This window comes from Myotis yumanensis, unplaced genomic scaffold (assembly GCF_028538775.1).
Source record: "Myotis yumanensis isolate MYYU_CA2020_CCGP unplaced genomic scaffold, mMyoYum1.0.hap1 SCAF_12, whole genome shotgun sequence".
In the NCBI taxonomy this organism is placed as follows: domain Eukaryota; kingdom Metazoa; phylum Chordata; class Mammalia; order Chiroptera; family Vespertilionidae; genus Myotis; species Myotis yumanensis.
Window position 1 is genome coordinate 2,067,618 of NW_027223763.1, and position 18,623 is coordinate 2,086,240.

The following is an 18,623-nucleotide window of genomic DNA, read 5'->3' on the forward strand; positions in this document are numbered from 1 at the left end:
CCCCACTCCCCACCCCCCTGCACTGCCCTGGGGCCTGGCGCTGGTTCCGCCGGAATTTCCAGAAAGTGCAGCTTCTCCAGTTGATCTTCACTTTTCTGACTCATTGGAAAAAATAAAAACGTGAAACAACTCAGGACAGGCCAAGTTCCCCGGACCCCGCACCCCGCACCCTGCAGGCCGGCGGCGCCCCTGTGCCCGGCACGGAGGTTGTATTTGCTGCTCCTGCGAGACCAGGGACCCTTCCAGGAGCCCCCGCGCTGGGGGTGTGGTGTGGATGGTGCGGGGGAGTCCGGGATGAATCATAACATGACGTTTATCGTGTTGACCGTTTCAAGTGCACAGTTCAGTGGTTGTTAAATACATTCCCGTCCATCACCACCATCGTCTCCAGAACTTTCTCATCTTCCCAAACCGAAACGGCACCATTAACCAATCACCCACTCCCCTCCCCTCGCCTCCAGCCCTGCAGCCACCGCTCTACTTCCTGTCTCTGTGACTGTGACCAAGCACCTCACAGGAGCAAAATCATACAGAACTGGCCCTTCCGTGACTGGCTGACTAGTCAGCACCCTGCCCTCCGGGCTCATCCACGGGGTAGCAGTTTGGATTTTGTCCCTTTTAAAAAAATATACTTTTATTGATTTCAGAGGAAGGGAGGGGGAGAGAGAGAGACAGAAACATCAGTGATAATCACTGATCGGCTGCCTCCTGCATGCCCCCTGCTGGGGATCGAGCCCACAATCCGAGCATGTGCCCCCAACTGGAATTGAACCTGGGACCCTTTAGTCCGCAGGCCGATGCTCTATCCACTGAGCCATACCAGGTAGGGCATGGATTTTTCTCCCTTTTTAATGCTTTCCACCAATGAGCGGATACCTGCCCCGTCCAATGGGAGCTCTGCATTGAATCCTCATTTGCATATTTATTGACCAATCAAAGCAGCTCCATATTGACCAGTTAGGGCAGTGCTGTTTGGGCCAATCAAATTGTACACGTTTGGATTCCTTATTTGCATGAACATGGACCAATCAGGGGCCAGGGTGGGCACTTCTATATGAATGACCTCCCCGGTGCCTTGAAGGGGGACCTTTGTTTCCTGGGGGGCCGGTGTTTCCCTGGTTTGTAGAGCCTTTACCTGTTAAGTTTCCCCTTTACCGCACCCCAGATTGGGGGCTCCCGTTGGCGCTGGGTGGTGGCGGCGACCTCTCGTTGACAATACGCAGAAGTGGAGCTGGTTTGGAGGTAGCTCTATTTCTTGTTTTTTGAGGCATTTCCACACTCACTGCTTTCCCCAGCGGCGGCACCGTTTTCCATCCCCACCCACGGCGCACGCACGAGGGGTCCCTGTCTCCACATCATCCACGGCACAGGCTGCTTTTTGTCCTTCCCACAGTAGCTGTTCTCATGGGCGGGAGGGGGGGACACGGGGGAGGACGCCCTCCCTCCCCTCTGCCCCCAGGAACTGGGAGGGGTCTGCCTCCTCGGGACTCCCGGGCTGCGTTCAGGTTCACTGACCTGGGGAAACAGGCGCTGAGGGGCAGAGACCCGGTCAGGGTGCCGGAGCTGTGCTCTGAGCAGACGTGTATTCCAGCGTCCCTCTGTCCTGCGTGGCCAGCAAGGCGGGGCCTGGGTTCGGGATAAATTCCTGGGGTGCATTTTACGCAGACGGGGAGCCTGTGGGCAGACAGTTTTGTCCCCACGTGAGTGGGAGGGGAGTGACTTCGGAAGCCAAGCCTGAGATTTCATATTGAAAGGGCGTCCCTGGAGCAGGGGAGGCCCGGGGAGCGGAGAGGAGGGTGGGGGCACCTGGTGTTGGCGTCAGGGCCTGGACCCCCACCCGCCTCCCCAGGGAGGGTGTGGCTCCCCCTGCGGTCCCTGCAACCGGGGACGTAGATGACACCTGGATGCTTGGGGCTCGAGTGAGTGAATATTTGACTGAAGGATTGTGACCCCAAAGGAGTGGGGTCCTGATGGGTTGCAGGAGCCAGAGGAGGGCCCCGGGCGGTGGATTGGCCTCCACCTGGCTCGGCTGGGCTCGGCTGGGCTCGCCAGGTGGCTCCTTGCTGTGTGGATGGCGTTGGGGCAGCGGCGGGAGGAAGTGCCTTCCTCTTTCCTCATCCCGTTAAACGTGCTTTAATGACGCACCACCGCTGTGATGAGCATGAAGTGCAGTTAAAAACAGGAAAGTGTGTTTGCGTCTTACCCGCCCCCTGCTGGGACGTCAGGCCCTTCTCTGGGGCCTGGTCCACCTGCAGGCCTGCCGGCCCCGCTCCTCAGCTTAGTCATCCTGAGACGCACACATGTGCGCACACCTGCACGCCCACATGCACCCCCCCTCCCCCCGCCTTCCTGGAACACCCACCCTTAGGCGCTCAGTTGTTTCTTTAAAAAATATATTTTTATTGATTTCAGAGAGGAAGGAAGAGAGAGAGAGAAAGAAACATCAGTGAGAGAGAGAATCATTGATCGGCTGCCTCCTGCACGACCCCTACTGGGGATCAAGCCTGCAAAACTGGGCATGTGTCCTTGACCGGAATTGAACTTGGGACCCTTCAGTCCGCAGGCCGACACTCTATCCACTGAGACAAACCAGCTAGGGTTTGGTTTAGTCACTCCATTTTCCTGAGCACCTACTATGTGCTTCTCCTTCCTGCCCTGGGCACTTGGGTCCTTCCCAGCATTTGTGCCTGCAGAGCGAGGCAGCCGGAGGCCTCCCCCAGGGAGGATGGCCCAGGCGCTGCAGCCGCCTCCTGCCCCCAGGCGGTGACTCAGCGGGTGGCCTGCAGACAGACTGGCCGGCCTGAGGCGTGTCTGGGGGAGGGGGGAGCCCGCAGTCACTGGGGCCCACGCCCCTTCTCAGAAACCCCCGGGAGCCAGGGGGGTCACTGAACATGACATTTTCTTCTTCTCGAAATGCTGTGACTGGGGGATCCCCACAGCCCCGAGTTTCTGCAGCAGCCCCTGGAGAAGGCTGCTCTCTGTCCCTTGATGTTCCTGGTGATGAGACGTAAAATCGCCACGCGTCATGGGTTGGGTCACCGCACGCACGGGAGGCCGCTTACATGATCAGACTGTAAAGGGCGAGGGCGTCTCGGCCGCCGGCAGGTGCTGGCTCTGGCCGGCAGGTGCGGTGGAGGTGGCCCCATGGAGGGGGGACACCTGGGGTGACCTGATTTTGGGGTGCTCAAGTTGGGCACCTTTCCATAGAGCCACTAGACAGGCCGAGCTGGGGGTCTGAGCCCCGGGTTCACCTGGAGCTGGGGTCACGAGGGGCGGCTCCCAGGGCGGGGGTCAGGGAGGGTGTGAGTGCGAACCCATGTAGCTCCGTGTGAAAGCTGCCTGGGTCTGCCTGAGCCCTCCACCCCAATTCAGGGGCGTCTGAAGCATGAAGGGCCAGAAGCAAGGGGCGACTTCACAGACGGCTTGTGGCCAGGGGAGAGAAGAGGGTGTCGCATCCGTTGCGGATCCTGGGGTGGGGGGGCACCGCGCCAGGCAGCGCCCAGCTAATCCCGCTGAGCCTGCCAGCTGGAGGAGGCCTGGGCAGGCGGTGGGATGGGAGCCCTCGAGCGTCCAGGAGCCGGCTTAGGGGAGGTGGCTGCACAGAGAGACGCCAGGAAAGCAATTTCCTGCTGGCTTTGTAGAAAACCTCTGCTTTGACCCGACCTTGAAGTCTTGATAACTCCTCCGGCTCAGACAGCAGCAGCCGGAGCCTCGGGTCTTTCCAGGGCTGCTGGGAAGTTTCAGGCCTGGTTCTGCCCCGGACGGGGGACGCTGTGGGCTCAGAGGGGTCCCTGCCTCCCCCGGCTGCTCTCTGAGCCCGGGGCCCGGCGGGGCCTGGGCACCCTGGGCACCTACTGAGTGTGTGGGGACCGGGGCGTGAACGGACGCAGAGTTGAGCGTGAAGCGCCCAGCCGCCCCTCACCCCACTTCCAGGCCGTGCTTTTCCACAATTGTTTTTCTTGGCGCGTTTCCCTCCAGCGTCGATGAGGAAGTGCTCCGCGATCAGGACAGGGGTCACCGTTTTGTGGCCGTCACCCGCTTGGCACGGCCTGGCCCTGCGTGGCTGCCAGCGAGCCGCCCTGGTGCCGGAGCACGACCCCTCACCCTTCAGAGCCTGCCTCCGCGGCTCCCTGAGCCCCTCCCAGTGTCGCTGGGAAGCCCCCTCCCATTTCACGATGGCAACTGTCCATAGGGGCGAGCAGATGGCCCCTGGAGCCGTGACCACCTTGGGAGGCCATGTGGTGGGCAGAGGGGGAGCCTGCTGGTGAGCACAGGGCCCTGTGGAGCCGCGGGAACACGGGGCCAGGGCCCCGAGCCCAGCGGAGCCCGTGTCAGCCGTGTCTGCAGCGTCCATACAGCCCGGCCGCCTTCTCAGGAACCGAAGGGGAGAGGGGAGTGGCCGGGCCGAAGGCGGAGGCTCCTGCGAGTTTTCCCGGAATTGGCCAGAGTGCGCCAGAAACCCGTCAGGGCATCCTTGTGGGAGGGGTCCTGGGAGGGGGTCAGGGGTCAGGGGTCTGGAAGCTTGCTGAGGCTGGACTTGTCTGCCTTGGAGGCTGGGTGCCTTTTGAGTCACTCTGGTCGTCAGGGCTGGAGGACAGTCCCCTGGGGGTGGAGGAGGCACCGCCTCGCTGGGGAGCACTTGCCCCGCAGGAGGGCTGGGACCAGAGGGACAGAGCCTGCGGCCCCAGGAGACCCTGACAGCTGTCCCCACCCCACAGCCTGGCTCGGCCTCCTCGGATGTCGGCCCCTGAGGGGGCTTCCCCGTCCGTGGCTTTTGGGGTCTCTCATGGGAGGAGCCTTGCATGGTGGACAAGACCATGAGGACTGGACCAGACCCACCTGGGTTAGAGCTGCGTCCTCCCCCCCTACGTGTCCACGTGGCGGTCCCCAAGCCCTTTTCCCCGCGTGCGAATTGGGATCCGTGATTGTGTTCGAGGAATGAGCCAGGTGTGAGTGCCTGGCGCCGCCCGGGGCTGCTGGTCATTGGGAAAGGGAGGCTGTCGCCTGTCTCAGCCGCCTGCGTGCTCGCGGGCTTGGCTAGAAACCTCACCGATGGGGAAAGGAAGCGCCATGCTGACGCGGTCCTTTCTGGGTGACAAAACCTAGCAGCCTTGGGCTAAGCTGTCTCGTGGCGAGCGGTGGGCACGGTGCTGCCACGCCCGACGTGGCATGGCCCCTGGAACACCAGGCCGCACAAAGAAACCCCCCCCTCCCCAGCAGCCCAGAGGCCGGGGGCCCACCAAGGCGGCTCTCATCCATCAGCGGCTGGCGGCTGGCGCCCGGTCGCGCCCCATCTCTCAGCGCGCGTGCAGCCGGGGAAGTGGCCCGAGTGCAGGAAGCGCTCATGTTCAATTGTCCAGACATAATCGAATCCCAACTCCTCAGATCCCCGCTGGGCTGTGCGCTCCTGCCTGGGGCAGCGGATGGGCGAGCTGGGTCGGTCTCCCCAGGCGCCTCCTGGCGCTCGGCGCCGGGGGCAGTCACCATGGCTTCCGTGGCTCTGGTGCCAGCGTGGAGTTCCAATCCCAGATCCGCCTCCCGAGCCTCGGTTTTCTCACCTGTAGAATGGGTGGTCAAGGACACTGCCGGTGGCGTTGGTACGCCAAGCGGATGGCCCCGACTGGTTGGTGCACCGAGGCCCGAGGACAGGAGTGGGGTTCGTGCCCAAACCCCACGTTCCACCTGCCTGCTTGTTGGTGGAGGAGATGCGTCAGGAAGTGAGGCCTGCCACCCAAGCAGCCGCTGTTCATGGGGACCCGGCACCTCCGAAGCCGTCGTGGGGGACAGGGCCACCCCAGAGATGCCAGCTGGGGGTTCTCCGATACAGCCCTTCCTTCCTCCGTCACTTGCCCGTTCATTCACTCAATCTCAAACCCCTGGGGTGGGCCATTGTCCAGGGTGTTTGGGACGCAGGGGGAGAAGAAGGTCAGAGCCAGCTGGTCACCTCAAGGCCACCTGTTTACCCCAAGGGCCCTGAATTCAAAAGCTTTATTCCGGCCGGCTGCCTCTACTAACTGAGAATGAAGATGTTTTGAATGTCCTTTGGAATCAGCAGGGCATAAACAAGACAAACAATTAATTCACTTTTCCATTTTGATATTGATCACAGACCTGGTCAGCTGCCAGTCCGAGCGGGTGATTGGCAGGCCCGGCAGTGCGGCCCCCGGGGTTCCCGTCACCGTCACCGTCACCGACGGCGTGTGATTGTCGGAGGGAAGCGGGGTTAGTGCCGCTTGTTGACGAAGCTCAAGGACACGTGGGCGTCCGTGGGCGCGTCGGGCCTCTGCTGTCCCTTACGGAGTTCTGATGTGGAGACCCCACCTCTCGGACGCTGCAGAGGTTTTAAGAGAATCCTGTTCTCTCGAGGCTGGGATGCCGCCTGCCCCATCTGTCTCCGGGGCTGTGCGGCCAGGGGTCTCTCCTGAGGCTGGGGGTTAAGGGCGCATGCTGTCACCTCCCCGTTCTCTCGCCGGCTTGGCTGTGAGCAGAGCCTCCGACAGATCTTCTCCCGGGGTCTTTGGTGGCCTGCGGTCTCCCAGCCCAGCCCCCGGGCAGCGCCCTTGAGGAGCAAGGCCGGTAATTAGAGGCCTGCGGAGGTGTGGATGGAGGGCCAGCTCCAGCTGACCGGGCCGGGGTCAGTGCCCCGAGTAAAGATCACAGCCCCCTGCCTGCGCTCTGCCAGGGCGTGATGTCACAGGGGGCTCTGGGGATTTCAGGACCTCGTGGGGGAGGTAGCCCTCGTGTCAACTGTGGCTTCTTAAAGCAGGTGTCTCCCAGCATCCCGGAAGTCAGAGGGCAGAGGTTTCTTCCCCCATTTTACAGATGGAAAAACTGAGGCTCGGAGAGTTGGATCAGGTGCAGCCCCGGGGCCAGCCCAGGGCTCTCACCACCAGGCTTGCCGTCTGCGGGGTCTGGGCTGGAATGTGGAGGGTGTGACTTCAGGCCAGTGGCTTCTCCTCTCTTTGCCTCTGTTTCCCATTTTGCAGCTGCCTCTCCGTGCTGGGGTGTGTGAGGTAGCGTGGGGTGAAGCGTGGCCCTGGTACCCCTGTGTGTATTAGCTGCTGGGGGCCGTGCGCTCCGAGGTGCTCCGCCTAGGCAGGGAGGGGGCCTCAGAGGCGCCCCCTCGGTGGGACAGGCCCCCGTGGCACCTCGAGAGGGGGAGCTGTCCCTGGCAGTGTCTTCCCAATCCGTAGGCGGGCACTATGTGGCCACAATGGCGCCCCCCCCCCCCCACTGTGCCCCCGGGACTCAGGGTCCTGGCTCTGGCGGCAGGCTCCCCGCGGGGCCTCCAGAGCTGAATGACAGCTGACAGAGAGCAGCAGGCCTGGCGGTGCTGCCCGCAGCCCCGGGGAGCTGGGCGCTGGGCACGGAGCCTGAGTCCTCAGCTAATCTCATTTCAGGCCATTAGGGCCGAGGAGGCCGACGTGTCCGGCACCGCCGCGTGCCCCGGGCGCCCGGCCAGGCCTGAACGGGGCCTTGTTTGGGGCCAGGGGCGAAAGGCCTCCCTGTGGGCGGGGGCTGGGGGCGAGGTGGGTGCCCAGGCCCCAGGAGGCCCCTAAACAAGCCCAGTGGGTCTGGCTCAGCCCCGGGCCGCTGGGCAGGGGGCCAGTTTTCTGGAGACAGACGCTCATTGTGGCCACAGCCCGGCTCCCGAGGCCCAGCATCGGCCTCAAGACGCTGGCGAGGCCGTGGCCGCCCTGGTAGGGAGCCCTGCGGGCCAAGGAAAGGGACGGTGCCGCTGCCCCGAAGCCGCAGGGACGCCGCCGGCCGGCCTTTGCCGGCCACAGGACGAGATGGGCAGCTCTGGCCTGGCACTGGCCAGGGTCGGGCTTCACCGCCCTGTCACTCAGCCTGTGGCTGTGCCGTGCCCCACCTGCTTCCCACCTGCGTCCTCTCAGTCCCACCTGCAGGGTCTCCTGGAACCGGCACCCATCCCTCTGGCCTCAGTGTCCCTAACTGCCCCTCCATCTCTGGGCCTCAGTGTCCCTTACTGCCCCCTCCAGCTCTGGGTCTCAGTGTCCCTAACTGCCCCTCCATCTCTGGGCCTCAGTGTCCCTAACTGCCCCCCTCTATCTCTGGGCCTCAGTGTCCCTAACTGCCCCCCTCTATCTCTGGGCCTCAGTGTCCCTAACTGCCCCTCCATCTCTGGGCCTCAGTGTCCCTAACTGCCCCTCTATCTCTGGGCCTCAGTGTCCCTAACTGCCCCTCCATCTCTGGGCCTCAGTGTCCCTAACTGCCCCTCCATCTCTGGGTCTCAGTGTCCCTAACTGCCCCTCCATCTCTGGGCCTCAGTGTCCCTTACTGCCCCCTCCAGCTCTGGGCCTCAGTGTCCCTAACTGCCCCTCTATCTCTGGGCCTCAGTGTCCCTAACTGCCCCTCCATCTCTGGGCCTCAGTGTCCCTAACTGCCCCTCTATCTCTGGGCCTCAGTGTCCCTAACTGCCCCTCCATCTCTGGGCCTCAGTGTCCCTAACTGCCCCCCTCTATCTCTGGGCCTCAGTGTCCCTAACTGCCCCCCTCTATCTCTGGGCCTCAGTGTCCCTAACTGCCCCTCTATCTCTGGGCCTCAGTGTCCCTAACTGCCCCTCCATCTCTGGGCCTCAGTGTCCCTAACTGCCCCTCTATCTCTGGGCCTCAGTGTCCCTAACTGCCCCCCTCTATCTCTGGGCCTCAGTGTCCCTAACTGCCCCTCCAGCTCTGGGCCTCAGTGTCCCTAACTGCCCCTCTATCTCTGGGCCTCAGTGTCCCTAACTGCGGTGAGGGTAGTGACCACATCACTTATGAAAGAAACCAGCCACTTAGGAGATGGAGGGGATGCTGTGGACGGTGCGCAGGACAGGGGACCCGGCTCACGGGCCCCCGGCGACCGTTCTTGCGAGGGGCCTGCACCGCCCGGAAGCACGTGGGTTCCAGCCTCAGCTCCGCCACCTTCTCATTGGGAGCCAGCGTTCTGAACTGTCCGAGCCTCGGTGTCCTGGCGTCGGCGGGCAGAGCTGCAGCCCAGCGCCCAGCGCCCAGGAAACTCCATGAACGGATGCCGTGTGGGCGCGGAGCCGGCTCCTGGCGTCTGGGTTCTCCCTGGACGCGCCGTGTCCCTTCCCCTGAGGCTGGCGGGTCTGTGCGCCCCGCAGAGGCTGGCCCGGGCGGCGGGCGCTGACCACAGCGCTTCTGGAAGGTTAGGGGCCCGGGCGGCCACGGAGGGAGTGGGCCAGGCCGGGCCGACGCTGCGTCCGGCCCTGAGCCCCGAAAGGAAGCCTGGCGTGCGGGCTGCGATTATGGTGAGGCGCTGTGTAATTAACTCTAAAAATGGAGGCCGAGGAGGAATGAAAATAAATGCTTAGTGGAAATTAGAGACGGGCGGCGTGCAGAAAATAGTGGAGCCGCCGGCAGCTGCAGCGTCCGCGGTGGGAGGGGCGGGGCCGAGGGGCCGACACAGGCAGGGAGAGGGCGGCCGGTGCACCCCTCCCCAGCCGTGGCCCACGGACCGGACCGAGGGGTGCTTAAGGCCGCAAAAGCGTCTTCTGTCCCACTCCCGCTCCGCAGGCCGCAGGTCCAAGGTCCAGGTGTGGGCAGGGCCGGCCTTTCTCGGGCTCTGACGGAGAGTCCGGGCCTCGCCCTGGCGGTTCCCTGGCCGCCTCCGCCTTTCTCAGCTCCTGGGAGCAGCACCCTGGTCTCTGCCTCCTCCCTGGGGGCTCATGTCTCTGACTTTATGCGCGCGCACGTGTGTGTGTGTGTGTGTGTGTGTGTGTGTGTGTGTGTATTTATTTATTTGGTTAATCCTCACCCTAGGATATTATTTCCATTGGTTTTTAGAGAAAGTGGAAGGGAGAGGGATGGACAGAAACATCAATAAACATCAATGTGAGAGAGACACATCAATTGGTTGCCTCCAGCACGCACCCCAACTGGGGTCGGGGATTGAGCTTGCAAAGGACTCATGTGCCCTTGACCGGGAATCGAACCTGCGACCCTTCAGCCTGTGGGCCACCACTCTAACCACGGAGCCGCACTGGCTAGGGCCCCTTAATTTTTAAATCAATGTTTTTATCACGGTGAGTTCTATAGAGCGTAACTATTGCCATTTTAGCCATTGCAAGTTACACCAGAGGGTGAAGTAGTTCCCAGGGTTGTGTAACCATCACACTATTCTCTCTAGAACTTTTTCATCTTCCCAAACAGAAAGCCCAGCCCCCCCCCACCCGCTCCCCCCCACCCCCCCCAGCCCCGGCACCGTCGCTCTGCTGCTCTTCCCGTCTGTGAATTTACCTGACCCGGTGCCGCGTACTCGTGGGACCTACAGTGCGTGTCCCCATGTCCGCATTCTTAAAAATGTCAGGTCTTGGGTGAGAGGCGGGGGTCTGCTAGATCCACATGAGGGTACTCCGTTTAAATGAATTAGAGTGAAATGAAGGTAAAGGTGCTGCTTTTCAGCTGGTGTGGCCGCATTTCAGGTGCTCAGCGGGCAGACAGAGGGCATCTCCATTGTTCCAGAAGGTTCCCTGGGCGCTGCTGTTAGGTTCACGGAGACAGACATGGCAGCTACAGGCGCGGGCGCGGTTTTTACTCTGTGCTCTGATGACACCTTGGTTGTCCTTTATGGTGAAGAAATGAAAGCAGGTGCGCGGGAAGGTGGGCACGGGTGGGACCCAGTTCATTTCCCGGTTTGACGTGGGCGCTGGCCTGTGGCGGGGGGGGGGGGGGGTCCTGTTCTTAGGAAATACACTCGGATTCAGGTGTTTGGGGTGCGGGGGGTTGAGTCTGCAGTTTTCTCTTACAGTTCAGAAAAAATGATACACACAGGCCCCCCCGCACCCTCCCCCCAACTCAGACTCAGTCTCCAAGTGACCAGGGACCAGCCCAGGTGGGACGGGAGGAGTGGCCTGAGGCAGGGGCAAGGCCTTGGAAGGTGGGTGGATGGGCAGAGAGTCGGGCTGGGCTGGGCTGGGCGTGAGTGCTGCAGGGTGTTCTCAGGCAGCTTGGTTTTGGGGGGCTGCCGGAGCTCCGATCTGGCCTGTCCTTCACCTGAACCGGCCATTGGTCTGAATTCCGGGGAGCAGGCTGGCTCTTTGCAGCTCTGGGCATGGAGCCATTGGGCGCCTAGTGAGCGGTTACCAGGGAGGATGACTGAGACCCTGTTGTTCTCCGCTGTGTGTGGCGTCTCGCCCGTGGGCACCCACGCGGAGCTTGACGGGGTGAACGTGGTGGGCCGGGGGCTCCCATACACCGAGCACCACCCATGCCCTTAGGACACAAAGTTAACCCAGTGAGGGGCTTCATGTTAGGAGCCAGGTCTCGGGGGCCGAGCCACTCCCCCTGGTCCCGCAGGTCAGGATCAGCGACGGTGCCACCAGGGCCAGTGACTGGGCTGAGCTCCGGCCACCTCGCCTGCCGCCCTAAGTTCCCACCGGCTCCTCCTCTCAGGGCTGCAAGCCGGCGACCCCTCCCCCCATGCCTCCTCCCCCATTGCGGAGCCATGCCCAGTGCAGGCTGGAAGCCCAGATGTTGGGGTACGGGGCGGGGTGAAGGGGGAGGAGCCGCCTGGATGTTGATCTGGGGGTTCTGGCCTCTGTGCCGGCTCCGCCCCTACTGTGGCGGCCTGTGCTGCTCTGTTTATGGGGTGCTTCCCGGCTGTCGGCTTTGTCGCTTGTAAAGTAACTGTGGCCAGTCTGTGCCCAGGAAGGTGCAGATGTGTGTACCTGTGCACGTGTATGTGTGTGAGCTCGTGCATGCATGCATGTGTGTGTGCGTGTGCACACTCCATCCTTGCTCACTCAAGGCCAGCATCTTTGTTCCAGTCAAGATGGTCAGGTTGAAATGTGCTGCGTCCCCTTGGGCGGGGGTTGGGCATATGGTGGTGAGAGGCCGAGGGCTGGGCCGTCTGTGACTCTGGGCGGTGGGACGTTCACGGTGCGTCTCCTGAGCAGGACTGTGCTGGCCCCGGGGCCGCGGAATCTGCCGTCGGCCCCAGGGTTCACGCTTTCCCTTCTCTCCCCAGTTCCTGTGCCTGAAGAACATCCGCACGTTCCTCAAGGTCTGCCACGACAAGTTTGGGCTGAGGAACAGCGAGCTGTTTGACCCCTTCGACCTCTTCGATGTCCGAGACTTCGGGAAGGTGAGTGACCTCCTCCCGTCTCCGTCCCCCAGGTTGGTGGCCGAGGGCCGGCTCGGCGGCCGGGGGGCCAGGTAACCAGACGGGCCCGGCCCTGCAAAGCCGAGGAGCGGGCTGTCCGTCCCCCGTCCGGCAGGTGCAGGCGGGACTGTGTGCCAACAGGAGGGGCGAGTCGGGGGCCGGGACAGCAGGCCAGCCCGTGCTCAGACCATTCGGGGTGAGGCCAGGAGGTGGAGGGACCGCAGGGTGTGGACAAGGACAGAACCGGTGGAGCCCTGGCCCTGCCTGTCCAGCTGGGGACCCGAGAGTTTACTTCCTGCCCCAGGTCTTCGTTCTCCAAGGGAGAGAGGGCTGCTGCCCGGCCCCGCACCTTAGGAGCCAGCAGGGGTGGCGCTGGGTGGGAGGGGCTCCCTCAGTGACCTTGAAACAGCTCCGGCAGGTGTGAGGCAAGGAGGGGTGACCACCTGAACCCCAAGGGTCCCCTGGGTCCATGCCTCGGGGAAGTCTCTCTGGCAGCTGTCCTGGGAGCCTGGCTGGCACGGGGAGGGGACCCGAGGCCGGGCCGTCCAAAGGCTGATTCCCGGCTTCCTGGTGAGCCCGGGTTCGGGGTGCACGTGCCAGCAGGTAGCACCACAGGGCCAAGGTCACCCCTTGTAAATCGCTGGGTCAGGACCAGGACAACCCCTGGGTGGCCCGGGGCTGCGTGCGGGGCTGAGTACAGACCTGGTGCGGTGCTGCCCGAGGCCCAGGTGGCCCGTGTCCCCTCCAGCGCCTGCAGGATCCCCAGGCCGGCCCTGCCCTCCGCCGCTGGCACGGGCTCTGCGGGACCGAGCTTCCCGGACGGCCTGGAGGGCGGCCCCACCTCTGATGGGAACTCTGGGAGGCGTTTATTGCCGTTATCTGAGGACCAGGGTCAGGGCTGGGGCTCGGGGAGTGGCCGTCGCCGGCGCATGGTTTATGCGGGGCAGTGACAGATGCTGAGAACTGAAGGGCTGAGAGGCGTCCGGTTGGCATCGAGGCCAGGACTTTCCCATCAGCCACCTGGGCTTGACGGTATTCCTTCTTCCTGAGATTCTCCAGAGAGGAGGTCCCGGGCCTGTTCAAGAGCCCGTCGATTTGTGCAACCACCTGGGTCTCTGACTCAGCGACGTCCGCTGGTGGCCCCCCCGGGACTCGGAGGTACCCCCTCCCCGCTGCCCAGGGGCGCGTCTGCCGGCACAGCCGCTGCAGCTGGACCAGAGCCACGTGGGTTCCTGGCCCGTCAGAACTCCTCAGTCCCCACGGGTCTGCTCTCAGGTGGATGGAAGCTCCGCTCTCTCTCCTCGAACCGCAGTGCCTGGGCAGGGAGCAGCCGCGTGGGAGGGCAGCCCTGTGGTGGCGGGTTCTCTCTGCACCCCCCCCCCCCCCCCCCCCGGCTCAGGGCTCCTGGGAGACCCTTGGCATAGGCGTGGGGGGCAGCAGGCAGGTGGCCCCTGAGGGTGCAGCCAGACACCGGGTGAGCGGCCTCATCGCCAGGGAAGCTGCCGGCCGGCTGCTCCACCGCGCCGGCATTCATTCTGTGGGAGGGAGGGATGGGGCGGGAGAGGGGCTTCGGTCACTAGACCTGGAGTGAGGCCTGCGGAGCTGACCACCCTGCCAGCAGCTGTCACTTGGCCTAGGGCAGGGGCCCGGCAGGACACGCCGCCAGCAGGACCTGACTGACCCCCAGTTCCACCCTCACTGAGGGACCGAGTGTGACTCGCCTTCCTTGTAGGCCTGGGTTTCCTTCCTCCCTCCTTCCCCTCCCCCCGCTCCCTCCCTCCCTCCTTCCTGAGGTCCCTGGCCGAGGCCGGGGCTTGTGGACCGAGGGCACCTGTCTGTCTGCCTGGACATGGATCTCATGGGAGGAGCGGGGAGGGGCCCTCGGTGGGTCAGGAGGCTCCGGCTGGCCCAGCCGCCTTGCCGGGCCTGGGGAGACTGGACATCCTGGGCCCCCCCGCCCCCCCAGGTCAGGGACCCGTTCCAGGGAGGCCCCAGCTGCTCCCCTGCATGGCCCAGCCAGGCTGCCCTGCTCCAGGGACCCGCCGGGTCCTGGGCTCACGGTCGCCTCCATTTCGGGCAGAATTAACCCGAGAGGAAGGCCCCGCGGCTGTGTCTGCGTGTGAGTGAAAGAGCGGCGCACAGCCTCTGGTGAAGGGCTTAACGCTCCTATTTATTATTCATTAAACATTTTGCCGGCTCAGAACCTCTGAAGCGGCGAACCTGGCCGTGAGCAGGGCGGGGCGACCGACAGGCGTGTAGTCATTTAGCGCGAAGAGGCCGCGCAGCCCGTTCACCCGAGTGCACGTCCGTCCGCCGCCTCCGGCCTCCCCTCCACCCACAGCGCTCAGTGTGGGCTCCCTGCGCTGTGTGCGGGCTCTTGGTGCCCACAAGCCCTTCAGGGACGAAGGAAGGAAGGAAGGGAGGGAGGGAGGAAGGGAAGGAGGGAGGGAGGGAGGGAGGGAAGGAGGGAGGGAGGGAGGGAGGAAGGGAGGAAGGAAGGAAGGGAAGGAGGGAGGGAGGGAGGAAAGAGAAGGCAGGTCTCTCTCATGCCCCACAGCGACAGTGGAACTGGGGGTCCCGTCGGGTCCTGCCGACGGCAGAGGTGGAGTCTCGTGTTCGGCTATGCCCCCGCCCTCGGCCAGGTGGGCAGCTGTCGGCAGGGACAGGCACGGTCAGCACGTGGCTCTCCCATCACTGGGAAGCGAGGAGGAGGCCAGTGTGGAGCCCTGCCCTCCCGCGGACACCCCCCCCAAACCCCCCCACCATCCCCGACGTCTTGAGGCAGCTGGTGCTTCTGGAAGTGACAGTGGCCAGACAGTGGCGGGTTGAGACCCTTTAGGGGCTCAGGACAGAATGTGACGCTGGGAGCGGGCGAGTCAGTACCAGACGGCACTGGCTGGGCCCTTGGTCCCGGTCCCCTCCCTCTGGGGCGTCTGTAGAGGCCTCTGAGGACGGCTGGAGGGTCTAAGGCGGTGCGCTGTGCTTGGCCATGCCCTCGGGCGGTGGCCTGGAGGCCCTGCACTGAGCAGTGGGCGTGGCCTTGGCTGTGGGTCGGTGCCGCGGGACGCCGCCTGACCAGCCTCCGGTCCCACCTGACCTGCGTGGAGCTGTCACCCATCAGGCCATTGCTTTCCCGAGCATGCGCATCACGGGCATCGCTGGGCCGTCCCGGCTCGCTCTGGGCCGGGAGGAAGGGAGTGCAGCCTCGGGCGTGGATCCGACCCGTGTGTGTCCCCCGCCCGCGGCCTGTGTTTGCTCTTGTGTTTGCTCGCCTCCCTTAATGTTTGCTCATCCGCTGGCTGAGTGGACGCCTTGGCTCTGGAGGCCTCGCTGCTCCCGGCTGACGGCTCAGAGCTGCCGCCGCGGGAGCGTTGGCTCATGATGCAGCGGAGACGCTCGCTCCCCTCGCAGCCGCCCCTGCTAATGGCTTATTCCAGCGGGGCCGGGCCGGGGCCGGGCCTGGCCGGCAGCCTCCAGGGCCCACAGGCTGGCTCGGCCTCTGAGCTTCTTCACAGCGCGTCCTCCTTCCATCTGCTCCTTGTCACTCGAGGGCACTGTCAGCCACCCGCTCTCAGAAGGACCGACAACCAGGCACACGTATGCACACAAGCACCTGCAGACATGTACACAGTCCACACGTGCACCGCACACACATGTACACAGTCCACACGTACACCGCACACACATGTACACAGTCCAATGTACACTGCACACACATGTACACAGTCCACCACACACACATGTACACACCAACGTGCAAACACCTGCACACGTGTACACAACACACACATGCACACACATACATGTGTCTGTACACGTGCGCGCGCACACCAGCACACATGCACACACATACATATGCCTGCACACCTGTGTACATAGTCCACCCACATCTGCCCACACATGTACACAGCCTGCATCCATGTGCACACACGTGTACATAACCTGCACACACACTTGCACACACACACGCACATGCACACACATGCACAGAGTCAGATAAGCCCGTGAGCGCTGACCTGCCATTTTCCAGGTGTTCTGTCTGCGCCCTCTCCCCGGAACCGTGGCCATCAGCAGGCCTTCCCAGTGGACGGTGGTGGAGGAGGCCATGGGTTTCAGTAGCCGGGTCCCTGCAGACCTGAGGAGCTGAGCGCCGGGCGCTGTGGGCCTCCCTCCCGTGTGGGGTGCGCACAGCGTGTGTGTGAGGCCGGGGAGCCTCGGGGGCTCTGTTTTGGTGCCTCAGTACCCCTCGGTGGGCCCCAGGGACGTGGTGATTCCCAGACCCGGGTCAGGCCTGAGGGGCTGTTGGCCCAGGAGGTGAGTCCCTGACCCCTGGGGAGCGATCATACCCGTCTTCTCCCTTCTCGCTTCCGATTGATTCCTGGGGAGAAGGGACTCGGGCCTGGGGTGCAGCCCTCACGCTGGTGGAGAAGCCTGGGATGGAGGTGACGGGGCAGGCGGGGTGCGTCCAGGCTCGGCTTCTGCTACTGGTCCGCACCGCACAGGCAGGTCACGCTCACCTCGCCAGGCCTCAGTTTCCCGTCTGTCAGCTGAAGGACTGGCTGGGTGGCCTCTTGATGGCGGCCGTCAGGGGCGCCTCTCTTGTCCCCATGGGCTCACATCTTTGCCACCTCTCTCTTCCGTGTCCTTCACCCTGCGGGTCCCACTCAGGTGGCTGGGAGCTTGCATTTTCCCAACTCGACCTGGTGTGAGCATGCTTTAATTTTTTTTTTTTTTTTTGTGCTGTGTCCACAGTTAATTAAATTTTAATGGCTAATTGTTTCTCCCCAGGCCCCAAGACATTAATGGTTTCTATTGAAGCCTGGCAATTTGATGTTTGTTGCAAAAAAGGCGGGGAGGGGAGAGGAAACTAGGAAGGGGAGAGGAAACAAATACCAAAATGTAACGAGTGCATCGCAGCTAGCGTCCTTTCATGGCGCCTGGAGGCCGGGTGCTCGGTGGGGGCAGCCCCTCCGCATCACAGGGTGCAGCTGTGACGTCGTGGGGCGGGGGAGGCCCTGCTGCAGGTCAGAAAGCCTCTCCCAGGCCCTCCGAGCCCCCTCTGCCTGCAGCTCAGGTTCGGGAGTTTGGGCGGGAGCCCTGGAATGTTTATCCTGGGGGATCCTTTTTTGACTTTCATGAAAAAACAATTATTGTGATAAAATGGAGATAACCTAATAGTGATCATTTTAACCCTGGAAAAGTGTGTACAGTTCAGTGTCGTTCACTGTATTTATTCGGTGTTGCTCAGCCCTCACCACTGTCTAGTAGTTCCACAATTTAAAAAAATATATTTTTATTGATTTCAGAGAGGAAGTGAGAGGCAGAGAGAGAGAGAAACATCAATGATGAGAGAGAGAATCATCGATCAGCTGTCTCCCGCCTGCCCCCTACTGGGGATCGAGCCCACAACCCAGGGATATGCCCTTGGCTGGACTCGAACCCGGGACCCTTCAGTCCGCAGGCCAGTGCTCTATCCGCCCAGCCAAACCGGCCAGGGCTAGTTCCACACTGTTCATCCCCCAGAAGGAGAGCTGTTTCTTCTCTCCCACCCCCAGCCCCTGGCAGCCCTTCACTTGTTTCCCTTCCATGCGCGGACCTGGGCCTCGTGCACACGGAGTCACAGAGCAGGCGGCCTGCGGGGCGGCTTCTCTCCTGAGCACGTGTGTTCGTGTGTTCGAGGCTCACCGTGTTGCCGCACGGGTCCGAGTCGCACTCCTTTTCCTGGCGGGCTCATGTTCCGTGTGCGCTGGACCCGGTGGGTTAATCCATCACCCGCTGGCGGACGGTGCGGCAGTTTCTACCCTTGGGCTGTTGGGGTAGCACTGCTGTGGACGTGCGCGCGCGCGCGGGGGAGGCTTTGTTTGCTGGCTTTAGAAAATACGTATGTTTTTATTGATATTAGAGAGGAAGGGAGAGGGATCGAGAGCTGGAAACATCGATGATGAGAGCAGCATCATTGATTGGCTGCCTCCTGCACGCCCCCTACTGGGGATGGAGCTTACAACCTGGGCATGTGCCCTGAACTGGGACCTCCTGGTTCATAGGTCGACGCTCAACCACACCTGAGCTTAAAGCCGAGAGCGAGACCCAGCTTCCCCCCTGGACATTCAGTGGTCTGAAGGAGACGCTGCTCATTCATTCATTCATTCATTCATTCAACAGACACTGTGAGGTGCCCTGGGGGCCACGTGCAGGGGACAGAGTGGTGAGCAGACAGACCCCGGCCCCTGCTCTCGATGGGAGTGGGGCACCTCTCCTGCGTGTCAGCCTGGGGGCTGAGGGCTGAGGTCTTGGGGAGCCTGCCGAATCTGCACCCCAGCTGTGGCCCTCACGGACCCTCTTACATACCCTCCCCTCTCCTCTTAGGACTGCCCGTTCTCAAAGATTACTCGTATGAAACCAAGGACATTTATTAGGTAATTAGTCTTCCCATCTTTAATTAATCAAGGACTAATTATGAGTTACTTCTCCAATTAGCACTTCCTATCCATCCA

At 62.8% G+C, this 18,623-nt stretch overlaps 1 protein-coding gene across 6 annotated transcripts in view; it reads left to right on the top strand.

The window, feature by feature from the left end:
* VAV2 (vav guanine nucleotide exchange factor 2) overlaps positions 1-18,623 on the top strand; it is a 97,201-nt gene that overhangs the window by 20,929 nt on the left and 57,649 nt on the right. For all 6 annotated transcript variants that reach the window (XR_011473342.1, XR_011473341.1, XM_070430336.1 and 3 more), the window contains exon 2: positions 11,995-12,111. Coding sequence is in view for 4 of the 6 variants with exons in the window: in XM_070430336.1 (XP_070286437.1) it covers positions 11,995-12,111 (117 nt within the window). In the remaining 2 variants the exon portion in view is untranslated. The remainder of the gene's footprint in view (positions 1-11,994; positions 12,112-18,623) is intronic.